At 39.6% G+C, this 24,446-nt stretch overlaps 1 protein-coding gene across 1 annotated transcript in view; it reads left to right on the top strand.

Moving 5' to 3' along the window:
• The window catches only part of CERS3 (ceramide synthase 3), a 101,071-nt gene that overhangs the window by 27,316 nt on the left and 49,309 nt on the right, over positions 1-24,446 (top strand). The window contains exons 3-8 of the mRNA XM_003413797.3: positions 3,602-3,720; positions 10,060-10,117; positions 10,769-10,819; positions 15,269-15,361; positions 19,832-19,960; positions 23,399-23,505. Of these exons, the coding sequence (XP_003413845.2) occupies positions 3,602-3,720; positions 10,060-10,117; positions 10,769-10,819; positions 15,269-15,361; positions 19,832-19,960; positions 23,399-23,505 (557 nt within the window). The remainder of the gene's footprint in view (positions 1-3,601; positions 3,721-10,059; positions 10,118-10,768; positions 10,820-15,268; positions 15,362-19,831; positions 19,961-23,398; positions 23,506-24,446) is intronic.

Consider the following 24,446-nt stretch of genomic DNA (forward strand, 5'->3'; position numbering starts at 1 on the left):
ATTTGGGGTCTGCATCCCACTGTTCTCCTGCTCCCTCAGGGGTTCTCTGTTGTGCTCCCTGTCAGGGCAGTCATCAGTTGTGGCCAGACACCATCTAGTTCTTCTGATCTCAGGTCTATCTTCTTTTGATGCTTCCTGCGTCGTTTAATATTTTCCCTGTAGAATCTTTCAGTATTGCAATTGAGGCAATATTTTTGAATGAATGTGTGTGAATAAAACATTTGAAATAGGCAAGCTAGACCCAGAGCTCTTGCAGTCTAAGAGCTTACAGAACACAGTGCTGTGGCATTTCAGAATATGTCATGTTGTGGACCAAGCAACGTCCATCTTTATTGGAGGAGAATTCCTAGAATTATATCCTCTATTTGGGGGATCTGTTCATGTGTGTACATGCTTAAGAAGTAAAGGAATATTTTTTTTCCTTAAGTGTCTTTTAGTCCGTTATTTCTTTTCTGTGTTTGGCCATAAAAATATGCAGCAGTGCGTAAGACTTGGTAGTTTATGTAGCACTTTCACATCCAGGAGACCCCTGTATCCTTAATCTCGTGAGGTAGGTAACAAACATCATCATTGTTAATATCATTATTCCCTGGGTCAGAATTTAAGTACAACGCTAAGGCTGCACAGCTAGGAAGTAGCAGAACTGGATCTTCTGTTTCCATTTTCCTGCCCTTTCTACCGTATTTTTTTTTTTTTTTTTTGCCTTGATGCCTACCATGTTCTCTCCTTCCTTCAGGGGAGTGTGAGAATGGCGCTGCTTAGGTTAGGGTGTCCAGACCGCCAAACCTGTTCAGCCTAGAGTGCAAGGCCTTCACTATTAAGCACAGGGACCTAAGCACAAAAAAGAAAAGTGAATAGGGTGTCTACCTCCAGTTTCACTCCCACTTGTTCATTCTTACACCACTGCAAGAGGGCGACTTTACAAACGCAAACACCTCTAATCCACAAGACACATTGCAGACAGGACCCTCCCTGAAGTGGCCTAACCACATCTTTCGGCTGCTGATCTTTGTATATTTCTGTCATATAAGGCTTCTATCTGTTCTTCAGGTATTCCCTGCTCACTCATGCTCTCGTCTCCAGGCCACCTTTCATGCTGGTCTCTCTGCCAGGACCTCCCTTCTTCATCCTCTCCTTCCAGGGACTGTGACATCCAGGAACTGACAACATAAAGTTAGGTCCCGTGGTACCCTGTACTTTTCCATCTTAACCCTCATGATATTTTATTATAATTAATTGTCTTATTTTCTGACTTCCTCACTAGACAGACTTTACCCTGTTGTCTTGTCATCTAGTGCTGTTATAACAGAAATACCACAAGTAGATGGCTTTAACAAATGGAAATTTATTCTTTCACAGTCTAGTAGGCTGGAAGTCCAAATTCAGGGTGTCAGCTCCAGGGGAAGCCTTTCTCTGTCGGCTCTGGAGAAAGGTCCCTGTCATCAGTCTTCCCCAGTATAGGAACTTCTCGGCACATGAACCCTGGGTCTAAAGGACACTCTGTTCCAGGCACAGCTTTCTCGGTGGTATGAGCTCCCCCCTTCTCCACTCACTTCTCTCTTTTAGATCTCAAAAGAGATTGACTCAAGATACAACCTAATCTTGTACATTGAGTCCTGCCTCATTGACATAACTGCCTTTAATTCTGCCTCATTAACATCATAGAGGTAAGATTTACAACACAGGAAAATCACATCAGATGACAAAATGGTAGACAATCACATAATACTGGGAATCATGGCCTAGCCAAGCTGACACACATTTAACTTAATTCAACCTATATCACCTGTGAAGATGAGGCCCACATCAGTCTTGTTCATTTAGATCTCCAGCATTTAAGCCCAGTGCCTGCAAGAAGTTGTTGTTAGGTGCCGTCGAGTGGATTCCAACTCGTAGCAGCCTTATGGGACAGAGTAGAACTGCCCCATAGGGTTTCCAAGGCTGTAATCTTTACAGAAGCAGACTGCCACATCTTTCTCTCATGGAGCGGCTGGCAGGTTTGAACTACCAACCTTTCAATTAGCAGTTGAGCACTTAACCAGAGCACCTTCCTGCAAGAAATAGGCACCAATGAATAGTCACCAACTCAGTTGCTTCAAAAATGAGGTGAACGCTTGGCTTGTGAAAGAACAGGTATTATAGAGGGCGATTTACCGGGAAACAGTATAGTATGGGCTACATCCTGTTTTTGTTTTGCTTTGCTTCCCCTCACTTCAGATTCAGTTATGGCCTAGTGGTTTAGATGGTAAATATGTAGAAGGTGCAATTACTCCTTTGCCAGTCTTATGCTTCTCTTTGAAGTTCGCCTACTATTGCCATGTGTACCCGAACAATTGCATGAACTATACATGGTAACACAGCAGAAACTGTACTGCTGGTCACAGATGGTTAGATGTCCAGTGATCTGGCCAACATGCAGGCTTTGGTTCTCACAATGTTGGCCAACAATTACTTAAATTTTCAACATTTTAAAAAACTAGCCATTTCACATCAAAATTCTGGGACTGCATTTTCCCTCTGGCAGCCATCAGCTAGAGCCTGGTCCCTGCTGTCCCTTTTGGAAAGGGCATATGCTTTTCCTTTCACTATACTCATATAGCTCCCACTGATTTCCTGAACTCTGAAGCTGAAGATCATTGTTATACAATTTTAGTTTTTCATGATATATTAAGAAATATATCTTGTCCTGTTGGAAAATGAAATATTAAGAAGGTTGGTATTTCAAAAACAATTGGAGAATATATTTCTTTGTGGAAGTGATGAACATTGCCATAGATTTAACACGCAAAACATGCCTGTGTTGAAAGAATACAACTTAAAATCCTGTTATGAAAAAGACCTGGTACACTTAGTCATTTATGTTTCTTGTTTGGCCCTAGTGTTTGTGACCGTTGAGCTAACCTATCCTCATTATTGTTTCTAATTTTAAATCATAGCCTACAACTTCTGCTTTCCAGAAGAGAAGCAATCATAATTTTTTTGGTGTTGCCGTCATGATTTTTTGTGATTGGAATTATTTTGGGTTAGTTTGAAATAGGCTCTATATCTGATGAAATGTGGAAGTGTGTGGCTAACACCTGTTTAAGTCTTTCCTGCATTATCTTCTGGAGGTACTAGAGACAGCGTGTGATATAATTGAAAGCTCACACTAGTCTAAGTTCTTGTCCTCATTTTGATATTAATTTTAGATCTTGGACAAATCACTAAAACTTTTGGGGTTTCAGCTTCCTCATAAGAAAAATGAAGAGATTGGATTTGATCAGCATCTTAAACTATACCACTCTACCAGACACCTAAGGGCACTAAAAAAATTAGCAATTTGTGAACTCACCTGTACGGCTCGAACATGTGAGTGGATAGTGGATACCAAGCTATAGAGAACTGATCTTTCTTAGTAATTCAGAGTGTTGGGATACTAACTTGCCTTTTTTGAATTTTGTGATTCCATAAGCAAAAGAGGTTAATTCATTGACTCTAGATCTCATGGCAGAATCCTTCTCATCTCCAGTACACAAGTTCTCAGGACCTGACCGCACAGTCTCTTGACTGCCTGCCAGCCTGACTCTGCTGTCTGTCATTCATTCATTTCATCCCTTTTCAGACTGATATTTATGGCCTGGCAAAGAAGTGTAACTTGACAGAGCGCCAGGTCGAAAGATGGTTTAGGAGTCGGCGGAATCAAGAGAGGCCTTGCAGGATGAAGAAGTTCCGGGAAGCTTGGTAAGAAGGACAGTCAAAGCCCTTGAAATGCTGTGATTTTACAGGGAGTAGAATGGTCATCTCAGAAAGAATACTGGAGTTGGAACAGAAGAAGGGTTCAAACCCAGCTCTGTCACTTACCAAAAGCATGCTTTAGGCTGGTCACTCATTTACTCTCTGGTCTTCCATTTCCTTCTCTATAAAATGGGGATAATATTGCCTGCTTTACCTACCCCTTAGTGTTCTTGTAGAATGAGAAAATACATGGAAAGTGCTTTGCAAGCTATGAACTCCCTAAAATGAACAGGAGGTATTATGTACTTATCCTGAAGTCTAGAAAAATCATGAAAATGTCTCAACTGTTTATCTTTTTTAGGGTAGAGATTGGCCTCATGTCATAAGAGTTTATCACCTGTTCCCAATCATGCTATAATCATAAGAGCAAGAATGTTGGAGAGGATGTGTGTTGGATCGTTATCCCAACTCCCCCCTGTGAACTGGACAGCCAGCTCCTCTCGGTTTCCCAGTTGGTTTAGCAAGAGGGTCGGGTTGGGTTGGGGCATCAAATAGGACTGTTACCACAGAGCTGTTTTCTTTAAATACATTCTGAGGGCAGTATAAGATGCGTTGGATTTGTTTTTTGTGTCATCTGAGTTTTGCTTTTTTTCCTTGTAGAATGTTGTAGTACTTTAGGTCATGTCCTTGGTGGCAGAACTGACACCTGTGAAAAAAAAGTGAACTAGGTGATTGTTCTTATTTTGTTTCCCCTTCTTTAAATCTGACAAATGTGTGTTAGTTGGGTTGTGCTGGTTGCTGCATTCTATACACCAGCACCATTTCTTCTTTCTGCCCATTTCTTAAGGTCCTCACATTGTCTAGTAACCTTCACCAGATATTTTTGTTTTGAGGGTGAAATGAATAGGGAGCTGATGCAAGACGCTCAAATAAACAAACAGAGAGCCTATGGGAAGACTAAACTTTAAGGACTTCCTTTAATTTACTTATAAGTTTCTGTATGCTTGGAATCCAACTGAGACACCGAGTGATGTCAGGGTGTCTCGGAACCAGCACTCATTTCTCATTACAGGCTTCCATTGCCTTTTCCACAGTGGCTCAAGATACTACCCAATCTGGTTTGTTCTCTAACTAGCTTCCATCTGACTTTTCTGACTTGAATGACTGGTTAATATTGTGTTGCCACTGATGTCACGTTGGCACAGTATATCTCTGTAAACCGTCACCACAAAACAGCACAAAGTGGAGCTGATCTCACAAAACAAACCCAAACCTGTTGCCATCGAGACAATTCTGACTCATAGCAACCCTATACAACATAGTAGAACTGCCCCTCAGGGTTTCCAAGGAGCAGCTGGTGGATTCAAACTGCGACCTTTTGGTTAGCAGCCTGAGCTCTCAACTCTCGCGCCACCAGGGCTCCAACTTATACATTACATCTCTCTTTTTTTCCTGCTATCATTCATTCTCATGAGCAGATGGCTCTTATCTTAAATAAATTCACCGGGAAGGGACTAATTCTCTAACTCTGAGTGAATCATATTCCAGTGAGATTCTCTGATAATCTCTTATACGTCATCATGCCTGACCATTTATGGATAACGTTTGTTTGATTCTCCCACCAACAGTATGAGGCAGCCGGGGAAGATAGGTTAGCCCCATTTAAGAAATGAGAAACCACACACCTATCTCGGTTAAAGAACTTCAGGTCGCCTAGCTGTTTGAGGGACTGTTGCACTCAAGTCTTCTCACTCTTATTCTGATGCTCTTTCTGTGCCCTTACCTCGTAGCAAGCAGAACATCTCCTATGCCAGATGACCATTTGGATCAACAGGGCCCAAACATACATATGGGAACCCGCCTGTGTCAACGAGTCCACTGAAAGCCTGCCGCCGAGTTGAGGCGAGAGGAGGGGGTGTTGAGTTACCCTTACAGTCAGTCAGTGCAGGCAGGCAGAGGGGCATATTGAGTATCTTCTCAGTACCTAGCACTACCCTAGGCTGTATAGACCTCCAGATTTAAGAGGGAAGTAAAAGTATAAGGCATGATCACTAGCCTTACAGAGCTGATTAGAGAGACCAGGCCATCACATATGAAACCATAACGTCTATCGTTATTCCACCCGATGGCAGATGAGACTGTATGCCAGCAGATACGTGGCTGAGTTTAAACGTACTGTGGATTCAGATGAGATATGTCAACAAGGCTGGAGAAGTCAGAGAAGAGCTTTTTAGAGGAGATGAAACACAAGCTGGATCTTGAAGAATGGGTTGCTTCCATAAGAAAAGGAAGCAGCGTTTGGGGGCAGCATGTTTCAAGTAAGGCAAAGGCCCAAAGCAAGAAATTGTATAGTATATTCAGGGAGCAATACACTCAAAACATTTAAATAAAATTTAAGATTTACCTTATTCATTAGCAATTTGCAAATTTTCTGTAAGTCAGATAACTTAAAAGTTATGGAATAAATGAACAGACTAAAGCAAAATGTCAAGCTGTTTAATTGTACAAGACTATACTTTTTCTCCATCAGTTATGGAATTTGCTACAGAAATCATAGCACAAGATACACACCCCTAGGCATTTTGGAAATCTCAGGAACTTTCTTTCCTGATGCAGAGCCCTCACAAATTACTGTCTAACAGGGAGAAGTTCCTCCGTAGTGTCAGGATGAGTCAGCCTCTGAACACCCTAAACTCAGTGTATTGTTTCTTTGGTTATAATCTTTGGTTATTTTCTTTAATTATGACGCCCTAAGCCCTGTAAGGAAACCCTGGTGGCGTAGTGGTTAAGTGCTATGGCTGCTAACCAAAGGGTCGGCAGTTTAAATCCTCCAGGCGATCCTTGGAAACTCTATGGGGCAGTTCTGCTCGGTCCTATAGGGTCGCTATGAGTCAGAATCGACTTGACGGCATTAGGTTTGTTTTTTTTTTTTTTTTTGGAAGCCCTGTTAACAGCATTCGGGATTTCAATCTTTAGTGTTTTTTTTTTCCTTTAAATCAAATTTCGTATTAGCTGACCAATTTTCTTTGTAAAATTAGCGCTTATACCTATGACTAAGACATTTATTATAAAATTACACTGTAGTGTCCAAGTGCCTGATGTCTATAGGCAGCCGTGCTGTCTTAGTGTTGTGGGAGCGGCTCTCCTGTCTGGTGGACTGCCACCTGGCCTAGCCTGACCTGGGGCAGGTCCACTGCCTGCTTTCTCCCTTCTCTCCCAAGATGATACCACATCTGGTCATCACCTTCTTTTACCGCTGGCCCAAGTTCACGCTGTCCAGTTCCTCCCCAGATTTCACCCTGCAGTCTGTCTTCCACTGTTACCATCTTAGCCTAATTAGTCACTGTCTCTCTTTCCTGAAAAATTATTTTTTCACAATTATGTTTTTCTCAGCCTGTTTTGGTAAAAAAGGAAGATTTACTACCTTAGGTTTACTTGAAGCAGGTAAAATGGCATTAACAAGTGAACCATAGTTCATCTTAGTGTCAGTGAAGTACAGCAGTTCTCAAACCTTTTCGTCTCAGGACCAAAAGTTCTCTTAAAAACTTTTGAAGGTCACAAAAAGCTTTTGTCTATGTGTGTAATACATATTGATATTTACTGTATTGTAAATTAAAACTGAGATACCTACAAAACATAAAAAAACAAAACAAAACAAAAAACGCAAAACATAAGAATACATAAACACATATTCCTTAGCTATCACTTGTCAAATAACCTCTGGAAAATGCCACTATACGCTTGTGAGGGCATGACAGTGAAAAAAGACAAATAACAGTGTAATTACGAAAACCTTTTTGACCTCATGGACCTCCTGAAAAGATCTTGGGAACCATCAGGGGTTCCTGGCTCACACTTTGAGAATCATGGGTATAGTATAATGACACCTGAGTACAACTAGTCCTGAAAACGTGCAGCTTAGTTTTTTGCCAACTCTTATTGGACAACCTTGGGTGAGTTAGTGATCTCTCTGAACCTTGGTTTCCTTGTTTGTATCCATCTTATCTGCTTTTCAGGATTATTGTGAGAATTAAGCACCAATCTGTAAAAATAGGGTAATTATAGTCCCTACTTCCGAGGTTGTTACAAAGATAAAACGAGATAACACGTGTGCTTCGCAGAGTCAAAAAGTTAATATATGTTAGAAAAACAAATGAAATGGAATGTACCACCCAGACTCACGGCCACCTTTGTGGGCTGGCTAGTCTTAGATCCTATTTTGGGATTCTTATTTGGTCAGGATCATCCAGGGAAACGTGGAACTGCTTTCTGCATCTAAGCAGGTGCCATACCCAGACCAAGGATAAATAAAACAGGTGCAGACAGGTCTCCCTTTTCATTTTGTAAAATGCCCTTTGGGTATTTTCATGGCTCAGTTTTGTGAGTAATGAACTGTCATCTAGCTTAGAGCCAATAATAATAGTCAGGGAACACTCCTGGATTCAGAGTCCGAAGACCTGCACTTCAGTCTCGGCTTTTCCATTTCTTAGCTACATCAACTGGCCTCATTTGTTTGAGCCTGACTTTTCATCTACAAAATGGGTATATGCCTATATTCCTCTTTCCTGCTTATCTTTCAAGTGTGTTGAGGAAAGCACTATAAAGCATTATACAAATATAAGGAACAAATATTGCTTTTAATATTATTTTTGCTTCGGCAATCATTAGGTAAAACATCAGGAATTCAAAATTTTTTACTCTGGGAAGTTGTAAGCATATATAAAAGACTAGTATAATGAACTGTGTACTCATCACTGGCTTTAACAGTTGTCAATCCAAGGTCAATCCTGTGTCATCTGTACCTGCACCTACTGCTTTCTCCCACCCCAGGTTACTTTTGAAGCAAATATCAGACATAGTATCATTTCATTTGTAAGCATTTTAGTATGTATCTCTAAAAGATAACTCTTTATTTTAAACGTAATTGTAATACCAGTACTATACTGAAGAAAAAAGTTACTTAACAACAAATCTAATCGGTGTTCAATTTTCCTTGATTGTCTTATACTTTTCTTTATAGTTTGTTTATTTGAATCATGATCTAAATAAGGTCTATATATTGCAATTGGTTGGTGTCATGGATTGAATTGTATCCGCTCCAAATATGTGTCAACTTGGCTGAGCCATGATTCTCAGTGGTTTGGCAGTTATGTAAGGATGTAATGGTGTGATCCGATGTGAGCAGCCAATCAGTTGTAAGGGATTAGGGTGGGATACAATACCCTTACTCAGGTCACAGCCCTGATCTGATGTGAGGGGAGTCTCCCTGGGGGTGTAGCCTACGATAAAAGGAGAGAGAAGTGAGCAGAGAGAGAGGAACCTCCTACCACCAAGAAAGACGAACCAGGAGTAGTGCGCATTCTTTGGACCCTGTGTCTCTGGGCTGAGAACCTCCTAGACCCAAGGGAGGATTAAGGCCTTCCCCCAAAGCCATCAGGGAGAGAAAGCCTTTCCCTGGACCTAGAGCCCTGAACGTGGACATGTAGTCTCCTAAACTATGAGAGAACAAATTTTTGCTTGTTAAAGCCACCAACTTGTGGTATTTCTGTAGTGGCAGCACTTGATAGTGAAAACAGTAGGTATGTCTTTTAAGTCTCTTTATCTATGCGTTCTTTTCCATACTTGAGAAAAATACTCTTTTTTCAAAATATGCTTTAGGAGGCAAGGATAAAGTCTGACCACATTAAACCTTTTTACTGGGAATTAAATGGGGTAAAATAAGTGATTAGACTATAATTAGATTCTTTCCTGTGGTGATGATAATATCAACCATCATTTATTATGTGTCAGGAACTAGACGAGGCATTTTAATAATAATAATAATAACTTCCCATTTGTTATTGCTCACTTCATACTAGGGAAAATATGATCAGTGTTTTCACAAATTATCTTTAATCCTTTTTATATTTTGAGGTAAGTTTCCCTCCACCCTCCCTTGCTTTACAGATGAGGAAGTAAGTGACTTACTCAAGATTAAAACTCATTGCCGTGGAGTTGATTGTGGCTCGTGGCCACCCTGTGTGTTACCGGATAGAACTAAGCTCTTTAGGGTTTCTTTGGCTGTAATCTTACAGATGCAGGTCACCAGACCTTTCTTTCAAGGTGACACTGGATGGGTTCGAAATGCCAACCTTTCAATTAGCATCGGAGCACAAACTGTTTATGCCACCCAGGGACCTTTACCCAAGGTTACAGACATCTAGTAAATGGGAAAGCCAGAGTATGAGCTTAAATTACTTTGACTCCAGAATGTGTGTTTTGCCCAAACTCTGCCATGCCAAAGATTTTTCTCCTCAGATGTCAATTACCTTTACAAGGAATAAAGACTTTTCTTTCTTTTGGCAGCTGGCGATTTGCATTTTACTTAATGCTGACTGCGGCTGGAGTTGCATTTCTTTATGATGTAAGTTTTCTTTTTGATATCTTTGATTGGAATTTGTCTTTAATTTTTAAAATCTTGCCTGTGAATTGCTTTGGAATATTAATAGTTTCAACAAGCGCCACCTAGGCTCCGTAACCGGAGCTTCTCTGTTGCCTGTCACTTGTCTTATTCCTTTAGTTTGTTTATAATGAATGGAATTCTGTATTTGAGTTTAAACCTACCATCTTACTATTTATTTTCTATTTATACCACCTGTTACCTGGGAATTGCTTTAGGATATAACATTTTCGATAAGATAACCAGCTTTTAGAGATTTCCCTCAAGGTTTTAATAATATTTTTATTGCTACAAAGCATTAATCTAATTGGCTCAAAAATAATTTTGTTAGTAGATTCACTTGTTTGAAACCATTTCCTTCTTGAGAGAGCACTGTTTGGTGATTTCAGATTCCTTAGAAGTAGTAAGTGTCACATGGATGTTGTAGAGGAATACATAGAAATACCTTCAGAGGAATAAATATATGGAACTGTAACTGTAGCAGTAGGCTTATCACAGAAGTGCATATTACTGTGCGTCTTTGCCCCCTATAAATGACATCAGGAGGACTTTATGTTATGTGCTGAAATCAGCCTTTGACTCTGACAAACTTACTTCTTCTCTTTGTATTTTCAGAAACCTTGGGTATATGACCTGTGGGAGGTCTGGAATGGCTATCCCAAACAGGTAAGTCCCCTATGATACAATCCCTCCCTTCAGCACACAAACAGAAACTGTTGCCTTGAGTTGATTCCAACTCATAGTGACCCTGTAGGGCAGGGTAGAACTGCCCCATAGGGTTTCCGAGGCTGCAGTCTTTACGGGAGCAGACTCCTGTGGAACGACTGGTGGGTTCGAACCAGCAACCTTTCAGTTAGCAGCTGGGTGCTTAACCACTGTCCCACCAGGGTTTCAGCACCCAGGCCCCTCAAATTGTCCCCTGAATTAGATCCTAGTCTCTTTTCTACTCTTCGTCCACTTCTGTGCAATCCTTTTGCTCTTTTCCCGCCTGAGCTTGTTGCTCTTTTCCCACCTGAGCTTGTTGTTTCCTGCCATCTAGCTGACCTCCTCTCATGGCAACCCTATGTGGTACAGAGTAGAACTGTGCCCCGTAGGCTTTTCTTGGCTGTGATCTTTATGGAAGCAGTCTGGCAGGCCTTTGTTCTGCGGTGCCACCAGGAGGGTTCGAAGCGCCAGCCATTAGGTCAGCAGCCGATGACAACCCACTCGCACCACCCGGCTCCTTAACCAGAGCTTACCCATTTTTGTGGACCCATTTTTGTGGACCCATTTTTGTGGACCCATTTTTGTGGACCCATTACTTGCCTCACTCCCTTAGTTTGTTTGTGGTGAATGTAGTTACACATTTGGGTTTAAATTCACAGTTTTATTATTTATTTTCTGCTTATACCACCTGTTGCATTTCCTTTTTTTTTTTTTTTTCCAGCTCTCTTTGTGTCTTTTTATTGGACAGTCAAGTTTTTTTTTTATATTATTATGTTTCTTATATTTGTTCGTCAGTCACGCATTTTTTATTCTTTTAGCACTTATCCTAGAGATTACTATATTAGAGTCTAAAACAAATTAGTATTCTTACCTCTTTCTAGACACTGAAAGATATTTAAAATATTCCAGTACACCCTCATCCTACTTCCTCCTTCAAATACTTACAACCCTGTAGGCCATTACTATTATTGTTTTGTAAATCAGTCAAGTTACCCTTTCCATGCTGTTTCCTCCTTCCTGCATCTCTTCCTACATTTCAGAAGGATTTTTATCCTTCTGGAAACCCTGGTGGTACAGTGGTTAAAAGCTCAGGCTGATAATCAAAAGGTTGGCAGTTCAGGTCTACCAGCCACTCCTTGGAAACCCCATGAGGAAGCTCTACTGTGTCCTGGGGGGTTGCTATGAGTCAGAGGCAAAGAGTTTTTATCCTTCTGCCTGAAGAAATTCCTTTAATATTTTTTAAATGGCAGTTCTGCCAATTTTTGTTTGAAAATGTCATCATGTGCCTTCATTTTTTTTTAAGGGTATTTATATTGGGTGCAAATTTCTAGGTCAGCACTTATTTTCTTTTAGCACTTTAAAGTGCCTCCATCAGTTCCTTTAAGAATTCAGCTGTCAGTCTTATTTCTGCTTCTTTGTGAATATAGTGGAAACCCTAGTGGTGTAGTGGTTAAGAACCCCAGCTGCTAACCAAAAGGTTGGCAGTTTGAATCCACCAGGTGCTCTTGGTGTTCCTTGTGACTGTAGTATCCTTTTTTTTTTTCCCTCTGTCTGACTTTAATATTTTCTCTTTGTCTTTCAGCAGTTTTATTATGATTTGCATAGGTGTGGGTTTTGTCAGGTTTATCTGCCTACAGTTGATAGTACTTCTTGAATCTGTGAAAATTCTCAGCCATTGCTTCTGTCCCACTCTCTGTCTTCTCTCCTTCTGGGATTCCAGTTATAACTATGCTAGCGTGCTAGACTTTTATACTAGATCCCATATGTATCCCATGTACTTTTCAATACTTTCCATCTGCTTGCCACTCTGTGCTTCAGTCTGTTGGGACACCATTATCCACGAGTCTCTTGCATTTATGCATGTCTTATGAAGTGAGGCACTGACTACCTTTTGTTCTGTACTATCTTTTTAAGGATGTTTGTATAGCGGACAGCCTGGGAAGATAGAGATAATGTCTTCTTCTGGAGCAAAGGGCAGACACGTTGTTGCCCGTTATAAGAGATTCAGGTTCGGTAGCTCAGGGTTCCCCTCTTGTAAAGCATGTGCAGGTGTCATCTGACCTCTTTGCTTCATCCTGTGGGAACTGGGGATTGGAGAACTGGCCTAAATACTGATATTGCAGCTACCGCTGTTACTGTGTGTAGTAAACAATCCTGTATTTCTGACCCAGGACTATCGTGTCTTCTACCAGCATGCATGAAACTGTGGCAGGCCAGCTTACTAGCTTGCAAGTAGGGTAAAATCTCCGGACACTTCACAGCTCTGGATATTTTGTATTGACATGTCTTCCAGTTTACCAGTGCTTTTTAAACTGTACCTATGTGTTATTAAACACATCTTTTTAGTTCTTAATTTTGGTTATTGTATTTTTCAGTTCTCAAATTTTAATTCTTTTTTATGGATTCCAGTTCTCTACCAGAAATTTCTATGTTTTAATCTATTTTTTGAAGTTATTTTAAAGTCAACATCTGATAAATCCAGTAGCTTAATCACCTGTGAGCCTGTTTTCTTTCTTGTTCCTGCCTCCTCGTGTTTGATAACTTTTGAATCACAGACATTGTGTGTAAAAAATTGTAGATGCTGAAGATACTGTTATCTTCCTCCCAAGAGGATTTACTTTCACCTCTATTAGGCAGTTAGCGTAGGGAAAATCACCTTAATCCAACTTATGATTGAACTGCTCCAGTGTGGTTATCAGTGTTTGTGAGGGTAGAGCTAGTTCCAACTTACCCATGTTCCTAGACTGCTCTCATTTGGTGGTTTCGAATAAAATATTAGAGTGCTTATCAAGGTTCCTTTTCCTCGGCTGATCCTGAACCTTGTAGCTCGCTATGCTTCGTAGCACTATGAGACTGCCAAAAGTTCTGCTTAACTTCTGTTTCTTAGCCTCTGGGCTCCATGTTGTTTATAAATTGGCCAATGCAGAATTTATGACATGTTTAAGTATGGTTTTCTTTGAATTTATCCTGCTTAGAGTTCATAGTACCTCTCAAATAAAGTGTTAACTTGAAATAAATCATTCTCTTTAATGCATTTTTCTCTTTTGTGGGTCTTGCCTCCACAGGTTCTGGATGCCTTGATTGATCTCTGATGTCTTCAAGCAGATTTTTAAAAAACAATCTTGTCCATATTTTTTTATTCTTACCAAGAGGGTTAATCTCATACAGGCTTGTTTGTCACAGAAGAACGCAGAAAATCTGTCTCATTCTTTTGTGGCTTTATCAAGGATAATGAGTTGACTAGAAATATTAGTTCTTTAAATGTGTTAGCCTCAGGATTAAAGAATCAAAAAAAAAAAAATTAGGCCATAAAGAGAACCTAGGTATTATATAGACTAAACCTCAATGCTGTCATCTTCCATCTCCAACTTACTCTTACCTTCTTAGGTATATTAGTTATCTATTGACGCATAACAAACCATCCCCAAAACTTAGTGCCTTAAAGCAAAAGCCATTTATTTGCTCGTGATATCAGTTGGCAATTGGGGATAGGCTCAGCTGAACAATTTTTCTGCTGTGTGGTGTTATTAGCTGAGTTCATTCATGCATTTGTAGTCAGTTTATATTGGTTAGGGGATGGCTCATGCCCCAGATGCCTTTATTCACGTGTTTGGCAGTTGATACCTTGATCCTCTTCTTTACTGCCTCTCCAGCAGGATAGCTCAGGTTTCTCACATGGTATGTATGTAGGTCCTGCTTGAATCACATTTGTTTATGTCCCTTTGATCAAAGCCCAGGGTCAGTGTAGGAGGAGACTACATAAGGGCACTGATATCAGAAGGTGAGATTCATTGGGGGCCATTAATGTAACAATCTATCCTGCCAACTAATATAATGTCTCAACTTAGCAAAAATGAACACTCTTACCCCCAACTATAAATTTATTAAAGAAAATTTTAGCTGTAGAAATTTCATTTTTTCACAAGTGATTTGTGGAGTCCTGAATTATTTGTACATACTTTACTACTGCCCCGTTTGAGAACAGACCAGTTCTGATTGCCAGTCTCTCCCCAGAAAAGAGGTTGGCACATCAGAGTTTGTGTAGTATTCAAGAAACATTAAATAAGAAAAATTGTGGGACCAGCACAACAGACTCGCCATTGCTCTCATGTAAAGGTTTTAAAATTATATTTCTAATTTAACTCTTAATAAACTAACATAAGGCAGTTATACCTGTGGTAGTTTTATTAACATCTAAATAAAATATTTAACTTGATTTTGAAATACTTGTCCCATCAGAAATAAAATGGCTTAAAATATTTTGTCCCTTTTGGAAGTTGGATTATAAATCATCATTATTTTATGGGATTATGTGAAATATAAATAGGTATAAATAATAAATTTTAATGCATTAAAATAAGTTGTTTACCTGGTGGCATTTAAAGTAATGTGTGATTTTATTTTCCTCAGCCCTTGCTGCCATCCCAATACTGGTACTACATTTTAGAGATGAGTTTTTACTGGTCTTTGATATTTAGCCTTGGCTCTGATATCAAGAGGAAGGTAAGTGTCTTATTTACAAAGCTACTTTTTTAGCTTCTTCAAAAACTTTCATTCCCTGTCCAAAATTCTAATCTTTAAATTATGCTTTTATATGTGTTTAGTTTCATTCATAGCTTTTTTTTTTTTTTTGCTTTTTATAGCACGTGTTGTTGTGTGTTGTCGAGTCAGTTCTGACTCACAGTGACCCTATATGACAGAGTAGAACTGCCCTGTTGGTTTAGTGCTAAGGCTGCTAACCAAAAGGTCAGCGGTTTGAATCCACCAGGTGCTCCTTGGAAACTCTATGGGGGCAGTTTTACTCTGTTTTTACAGGGTCGCTATGAGTTGGAATCGAATCGATGGCAACGGGTTTGGTTTGGTGGTTTTAATCTTTATGAGAGCAGATCGCCATACCCTTACCAACACTTGTTCATCTTTTCTCCCATGAAGTAGATGGTGGGTTCGAACTGCAACATTTTGTTAGCAACCGATCACTTAACCGTTGTGCTACTAGGACTCCTCTTTTATAGTACGTTGTTGTTGTTAGGCGCTGCTGAGTCATTTCCGAGTCATAGCAACCCTATGTACAACAGAATGAAACACTGCCCGGTTTTTCGCCATCCTCACAATCATTACTATGTTTGAACCCATTGTTGCAGCCACCGTGTCAGTCCATCTCATTGAGGACCTTCCTTTTTTTCGCTGACCCTCTGCTTTACCAAACATGATGTCTTCTCCAGGGACTGGTCCCTCCTGATAACATGCGAGACAAAGTCTCACTATCCTCGCTTCTGATAGTGCAACTTATACTCATACTTTGGTGCCTTGGTAAATATTTAGAGTAAAACATTATTCCTATCGTTACCATTGGTATTACCAGCCACTTTTTGTGCCTCTGGACCTCGTAGTTGGTATGTCATTCCAGTTCTAATACACTTAGTGTCAAGGTAGGTCTTTTTGACATGCATGAAGCTCAGCAGACCAGAGTTGGAGCCTCATTGTTGTGTAGGGTGCGCATTCTATTAGGTGATGCTTCCTAGATGTGTTAGTTTTATAAACTTTTGCCTTTTTTCCCTTTATTTCTGTAAGATAAGGCTTGCAAATGTAATTATGGCTTTCCTGTGTGATAGGGAGCCCTGATGGGTTTGTTTTGGTTTTTCCGTACCATATTTAGAAAACCAGAGGTTCCCCATGTAACCTAGTGGGAAGGTGCCTGAAGTAAATTCTCTATTTAGTTCTTATTGGTATGTTGTCACACCACAGATCATCGGCACCAAAGTGCCACTAGCCTTATCGGTGCATTATATTCCCAGATCATATTTCTCAAAATTAGTATTACCAACCAAAAATGTAAACATACTCAATTAATAAGCATGCATTCCAATACCAAAGACACATGCCATCAAAAAAATTTTTTTAAATAAAAATTTGGTAACTACAGTGTTTTTAGAAACTAACTTTGAAGCTTCGTGCTGCTTAGTAAGAATAGAAATCTCCATTATGTTTTCTCTTTCTTTTGGTTTGGGAACTTAATGTCCTTGATCGCAAAGAAAAAGTGCTGGTGGTTTTAGTTTACAACAACATCTTTTAGTTGATTACAATCCACTTTATATAAGTATTTTTCATGTATTCAAAGACTTTGAAAATATTTTTCCTTAATTCATCAAACCATGGTAGACTCAGAATGCAGTCACAAGATGTCATCATATACATTAGCAATATAGATTAAATGATACAGTCTCGGAAGATAATTCATGTGCTACCCCCCATGTAAAATATCTGTTTGTAGTAAAATACATATGGTAAAACTAAGTTTAATTCAATATCAAGGAGGTAAAACCAAGTTGGCTTGACTAAATGATGTCAGCTTGTAGACTCTAAGCATGAAATCTGATCTTCTTGTCTATGTAACTCATTTTTTTTTTTTTTTTTTTAGTTACAGATAAACTCTTACTAACTTTAGTTTAGGCTGAGAATACATAAAAAATTAATTGAGTCTTTCTCTCAAGGGATAGATTTGAAAATAATCATTTTTTTAGGTGGTCTTCATAGATAAACTCAAAGTTTGATCCTGTATCTCTCCTGCCTTTGTTTTTGCAGTGGTCGATTTCGCTTTTATTACTTACAGGTACATCAAGCACTTTTTTCAAAATATAAATATATATTATCTGTTTTGTAAATACACATCTTCAGAGACATAAAATTATCGGAGGTGGTTAAAACACAGGGCTGGGAGCCAGATTGCCTGGGCTTGAATTCCTGTCTTCACTCTTCACTAACACCTTGAGCAAGTTTATTAAACTCACTAAACTTGGTTTCTTCATTTATAAAATAGAGTTTTTATCTCCTCTGGTTTTTGTGAGGACTAAGTTAATCCATATAAAGCATTTTTTGGTATATAGTAAGTACTCAATAAATTAAGATATTATTATTAATATCATGCTTATTTTTTTAGTTTGGTTGCCAGAAAACTCATTTACATTTATTTTTAACAGCTTTGTTGAGATGTAATTCATATACCATACAATTCACCCACTTCAAATACACAGTTCAGTAGTATTCAGTATATTCACAAAGTTGTGCAACCATCACCACGATCGATTTAAAATCTTTTCGTCACCCCATAAAGAAACCCCATACTCATTAGCAGTCACTTCCCACTTCCGCCAACCTCCTCTGCCCTAACAACAACCAGACAATCAGTAATTTACTTTCTGTCTCCGTGGATTTGCTTATTCTGGATAAGTTAATATAAATGGAATTATATGATATGTGGTTTTATATGCTTAGTCTTTTTGTTTGTTTTGTTGTTTTAGCATGATCTTTTCAAGGTTCGTCCATATTGTAGCCTGTATCAATACTTCATTTCTTTTTATGGCTGAATAATATTCCCTTGTATGGATATGACACACTTTATTTATTCATTTATCACTTCATGGACATTTGGGCTTTTTCTCCTTTTTGGCTATTTTGAAAATGCAGCTATCAACATTCATGCATAGGCTTTTATGTGGACACATGTTTTCATCCGCCAGGCGCTCCTTGGAAACTCTATGGGGCAGTTCTACTCTGTCCTATAGGGTCGCTGTGAGTCAGAATTGACTCCACGCCACTGGGTTTTTTATGTTTTCATTGCTTTTAGATGTATACAGAGTATTGAAATTGCTGAGCCATGTGGTAACTCTATATTCAATCTTCTGAGGAACTGCCAGACTGTTTTACAAAGTAGCCACCCCATTTTACATTCTTACCAGCAATGTATAAGGGCACCAATTTCTCCATATCCTTACCAGCACTTGTTATTGTTCATCTTTTTAATTATAGCCGTCATAGTAGGTGTGAAACGGTTTCTCATCGTGGTTTTCATTTACATTTTCTTGGTGACTAATGATTTTGAGTATCTTTTCATGTACTTATTGGCCATTTGTATGTCTTCCTTGGAGAAAACCTTTTAAGTTTTTATTCTCAATTGCAGTAGCTTTTCTTAGCCTAGATTGACTAATACGGTAGTCCTGCCTTATTCATGCTTTCACTTTCTGTGGTCAACCACAGTCCACAGTGCTTGTGTTCAGGTAACCCTTATTTTACGTAATAATGGCCCCAAAGCTTCAGAGCAGCAATTCAAAGAGTGGCAATTCAGGTATGCCAAAGAGGAGCCATAAAGTGCTTCTATTTCATGATTAGTTATTGTTGTTAATCTCTTACTGTGCCTAATTTATCAATGAAACTTTATCATATGTATGTATTAAAAAAAAAAAACATAGCATGTAAGGGGTTTAGTACTATCCACAGTTTCAGGAATTCACTGGGGTCTTGGAACATATCCCCCACAGATAAGGGGAGACTAAAAAAAAAAAAAGAATAACCAAACCCATTGCTGTCGAGTTGATTCCGACTCATAATGACCCTATAGGATAGAGTAGAACTGCCCCGTAGGCTTTCCAAGGAGCACCTGGTGGACTCAAACTGCCAACCTTTTGGTTAGCAGCCAAACTCTTAACCACCGCACCACCAGGGCTCCTATGTAGTGGAATACTGTATAGTTATTCCACTTGCATCTGTTACTTCATAGGCAGTAATTCTTACCTTAACAGTTGCATAATTTTATTTTTTCTTTTTGGAATTAGGCAGATAATAAACAATAAATGTAAACGTACACAGAAGTATGCTTGTGTGTGTATGTATATGTTATATGTCTGTGTGTGTATGTCTATCTGTATATCCAGTGTGTGGTGGTGGAAAAAACACCAGATATAGAGTTATATGATAACTATTCCCACGCTGCCCCAAAGTTAAATGACTTCATTAATGAAGGCAATGCTTGTTCTATCCCCTTCACAAGGATTGTTTTAAAAATTAAGGTATTTTGTCAGTTTTAAAACATGATGCAGATGTAAGTTATTGATTTTTTTTAAATTAATATTAGCTCTCTCAGTGATTGTGAAATAACTGTATTTGCTTAATGGTATCCATTTTCCCCTCATTATATAGGATTATCTGGCAAACGTCATCCATCACCTGGCTGCTATTAGCTTGATGAGCTTCTCTTGGTGCTCTAATTATATTCGCAGTGGGACCCTTGTGATGATTGTGCATGATGTGGCTGACATTTGGCTGGAGGTAAACATTTGCCATTAAAAAAGTAACAATACCCACGTCTCGGGTTTCTGTTAACTCCTCACACAAGGAACTGTCTGTGAGCGATTTAGCAGCGCTCTGTCCTGGAAACACCCAAAGCTGGAGAATATCCCTGGGTCCCCGTTATCCTTCAAGGTTAAAGAAAGGAAATTCTTAGGTTTTATTTTCAAACTTCCTCCATGGTATAAAAAAAGAGGTTAATTTGGGAGGTTCCACTTCGGAAGGTTGAATGCAAATATTCAGGAAAGAAGATTAAATATTTGAAGAAGGAATGAACTTTAGTCTTTTAAAAGGAAAACTTGAATACATGGCGTTACTGACTCCCAAAGTCGCCAGGCACCTTATATTCATAGTAGCCAGTGCTTGAATGCCCACTGAATACTTGCATATCTCCCCGCTGAGCCTCCTCCAGCCCAAACCATTGCTTTAAGGAAGGACAACTATTTTTTTGTTTGTTTTTTTAATGGCATTTGCATTCTAAGGAGAAAAAGAATTAGAGTGTTTTGTAGAACAAGGGACACTAAAACAAAGAGTTTTCCTAAGGCCATATCACACAAAATAGTAGGAACCAAGCAAAGTTAGGATTGTTCCCTCTACATTTTCCTGTTTTGTGCTTGTTCCTGTTTGTCCTGATGCAGAGACAGAATGGTCCTCTTCCCTGTCGGGCTCTTGCTGGACTGACAGCAGCATTTCCCCTAGCCTCAAAAAAAAAAAAAAATTTTTTTTTTCTTAGTTGCTTATTTAATTATGCTTCTTCATAAAGAATCCAGGGAAAATGATGCTAACCCATTTCATGTTCAGAATTGCCCCATGAAGGCTAATGATGGAATACAGGTTGACCTGAAAGAAAAATTCAGTTTCGTAGAGTACTGTCCTTCTAGATCGGGGGAGTCAGCAAACTTTTTGGTAAAGGGCCAGATGGTGAGAATAGCGCTGTGGGCCACGTATGATCTCTGTCAGTTATTCCTCTTTCTTTGGTTTTTTTTTTTTTACATACTTTTAAAAATGTGAAAATCATTCTTAACTCCAGGGCCAAACAGCTTTAGCCTGTGGGCTGGACTGTAATTTGGCGACTCCTGCTCTAGGTATAAGCTTTTTTAATCCCTTTTAAAGCAACTGGCTACTCTTAAAATTTTAGCTGTGTACAGAATTTTGTTTCTCCTTTGTATATAATTCCTAATGCAACAAGCAAATCCCTTTCTAAAGGTCAAGGTTAGTATATGTGCTTCAGGGCAGCACATGGTTTAGCAAACGAAGGGTTGTGCCAGCTTCCCAACCTGTTGCTCTCTGAATGCAGCCATATCTGTTATAATTACCTCCTTCTCTGATCGTATCTCAGTACCCCTACCTGAAAATTAACACCACATTGGCTGTGACTTAAGAATTTTATGCTACTCTGTTGCTTCTAAACCCTCTAATTCAATTGCCTTTGGTGTGTGTCCGCTGTGAAAACAGCTTCATTATGTTCTTAAAGGAGAGCAAGATCTTCAGACTGGGGACTGGCGATCTGTACGGTAGCCCCGCCCACTCACATCTGCCCATCCTTCCCAGCCTGTCCTCCACACGACAGAACTCCCTGTGTGGCTTGGGCAAATCACTGAATGCTTTGTTTTCGTTCCCCAACCATAACATGAGAAGTCGTATCTATCCCTTTGGGTATATGTGAAGTTTTGCTCATTACTGTTTGAAAATGTTCCAAGGTCCTTAGGTAAAAAACAGAAGAAAAATGAATGTCAAACTCAGAGTTCCTTCATGGGTAAACTATGAGAACAACTTTATGTTGTTAGTGGTCATGAATCATTCTTGATTCACAAGTCATGATCTAATTCAAGGTTCAATAGGCAGGACTAGCACCTTCCATCAGCTGGTGGTAGAGACAACATTAAATAGTGGCATGGGGCCCATTTTTTACATTCTCCAGGGGTGTGTATTCCACAGCTTTCTTGGGTAGTTTGTTTTAGTGTGTGTCTTCTTAGTCAAGTTCTAATTGAACCCAGACATGGTCAATTTTTGCCCCTGTTTAGACCTTGCTAAAGGTGGAGCCTATTAATCTTTCATATTTCCAAGACAGTTGGTGGGTCATTTCTTAGCTTTTTCTTCACAAAGGAAAACAGCCTTAACATCTACCATTCTTCCTTATAGGCAACCTTTTACCTTCTTCAAACATCTTCCTGATCTTCTCTAATTTTTCTGCATACTCAACTTTGGATCCAGGACCTAACACTTTAGGAGCATCTTGACTAACACTTAGCAAAGAAAAAGGGTTACTGTCAGGTATTTGATCATTACACAGTCCAGAAAATACTGTGTATATTTTTTGCCCTCACAAGTGGACTTAAGGAAATTGTCTTCTCATGCCTATGCAGCTTCTAGCTTACCACCCTAACCTGGCCTCTGACCTTTCAAACAGCTACCCATTCCATTCCAGTCACTCTAAACTTCTGGCCCTTCCCCCCACACCCATTTCTCACCTACCCAGCATACTAACCTTCTCTCAGCAATGGAAGCCGTTCCCTTGGTAAGTACTGAGAAGTATGAGGAATGGAATGTGAACCCTTCCTGAAGTGTAAATATATTGCCCTCTCATTCCTGAGGGGCCCTGCGCTTCTGAGGCTGATTTTAGTTCTGAAACTGCCCAGGTCTAGGCCATGTTATCTAGAGGGACCATCTGCCCTCCAGCAACTCCTACCCATCCCTCACCTGCTTCCCCCACCCCAGTGGAAACTTTCACATTCAGCCTTGGGCCCTCACTGGATAATGTAATAGAGAAGCCTCATCAACTAATGCCACGTTAAACAACCTTTTCTTCAATCCTTTTTATTCTACACAGATACTATGGGCAGTATAGATTAGCATGAAATAAGTCAGAAAAATATAGTGTTTGAAACTTCATTTCACCAGGGCGGGGCTCTGGCAGTTGCCTCCTGACTCTACCTCCTCTCTCATGTGCCTTAAATTAGTCACCTCGTTGGGAACATTCCCAGCCCAGCCCAGGACTTCACTCATATCCTGACCTCTTTTCAGTCCAGCTCTCCTCCCAGTTAAATGGAAGTATTAAATAAATCCCCAAATAAAATGCATGCTAAAATTAACTCTGTTAATTATAGCACTTGTGAAAGACAGGAGTAACACTACAATCATTTGAACATATCTTTTGAACATTATGTTATGGAAAAATTCAAACATATAAAGAGATCAAGAAAATAGTATAACAGAGCCAGTGGGGCCACCATTGAGCTTCAGCAGTTACCGGTATGGCCAATCTTGTTTCATCCATTTCTCATCCACACCCCAGCCCCTACCCAGATTGTTTTGAAGCAAATCCAAGACATCATATAATTTCATTTATAAATATTTATTTTTAAATTTTATACAAATATCGCTTTAATTATCTGAATGATGTTTCTTTCTTTGTTTTAGTCTGCAAAAATGTTTGCTTATGCCGGATGGAAACAAACCTGTAACGCCCTGTTTTTCATCTTCTCTGCCGTATTTTTCGTCAGCCGCCTTATTATTTTTCCCTTCTGGTGAGTAGACAAGGTGATTGCTGCTGTCTGGCCAGGCCTTTCACAAATGTGCTGAGGTGGCCTTCGATTATTATTGAAATCAGAGCATTGCCTTTTCCTTCCTTACTTTGATGGCTAGTTATCTGTGCCAAGTTCAGTTGAAGAAAATAACGTGAAGGAACCATTTTAAAAGTAATTAAAATGATGTGGAAAAGACTTATTACAAAGGAAGATGGAAAACGTATAACCGAGATAATGGATGAGCAGCAACTCCGACTCTACGTCCTGTTGCATGGTTGTGGATCTCGCTTTCGATTAACCGTTTTCCTAGTTACTCAGCGAACTGTCATTGGCCAATCTTCAACTCCCTAAAAGAGAGGTATATTCTTTGTTAAAATACAACAATTATAGCCACCATTGATTGGATGCCAGACAATGGATTAGACCCTTTGCATATTGTGGCTGTAGCCTGCACAAGAAATCTCAAGATAGGTATATTATTCCCACTTTATAAATGAAGAACGTGACACCCAACACATTCTCAATGATCACTGGTCCTAACAGTGACTTGAATATCATTTGGATGTTGATTGGTTCTTGATCAGTCTGTTGATTTTGTTTAGCCAGGGCTTACCGTGAAGAACCTTTATTGTGTCTCCCATGACAACCATTCATTTGACAAGTGTACATTTTCTGTGTGTTGATTGACAGAAACCAGAGTAAACATGTGGGGAAGCCTTAGATGGTTTGGAAAGAACAGCTTATAACCAACCATAGTTTGGGGCCACTTTGGGAGCTTCAGATCCTCTCAACAGAAAAATTAATGCTGTTGTCCAGGAAAAGGAATAGAGGCCCAGGTTCCACACCTGATTCCTAGGATGGACAGCCCTCTTGACTATTCCCAGGTACCCAGGGAAGCCTGGCCAGTGAGATCAGTGGGTGCTGCCCTCCCTAGGGAAGCC

This window comes from Loxodonta africana, chromosome 13 (genome assembly GCF_030014295.1).
Source record: "Loxodonta africana isolate mLoxAfr1 chromosome 13, mLoxAfr1.hap2, whole genome shotgun sequence".
NCBI lineage: Eukaryota > Metazoa > Chordata > Mammalia > Proboscidea > Elephantidae > Loxodonta > Loxodonta africana.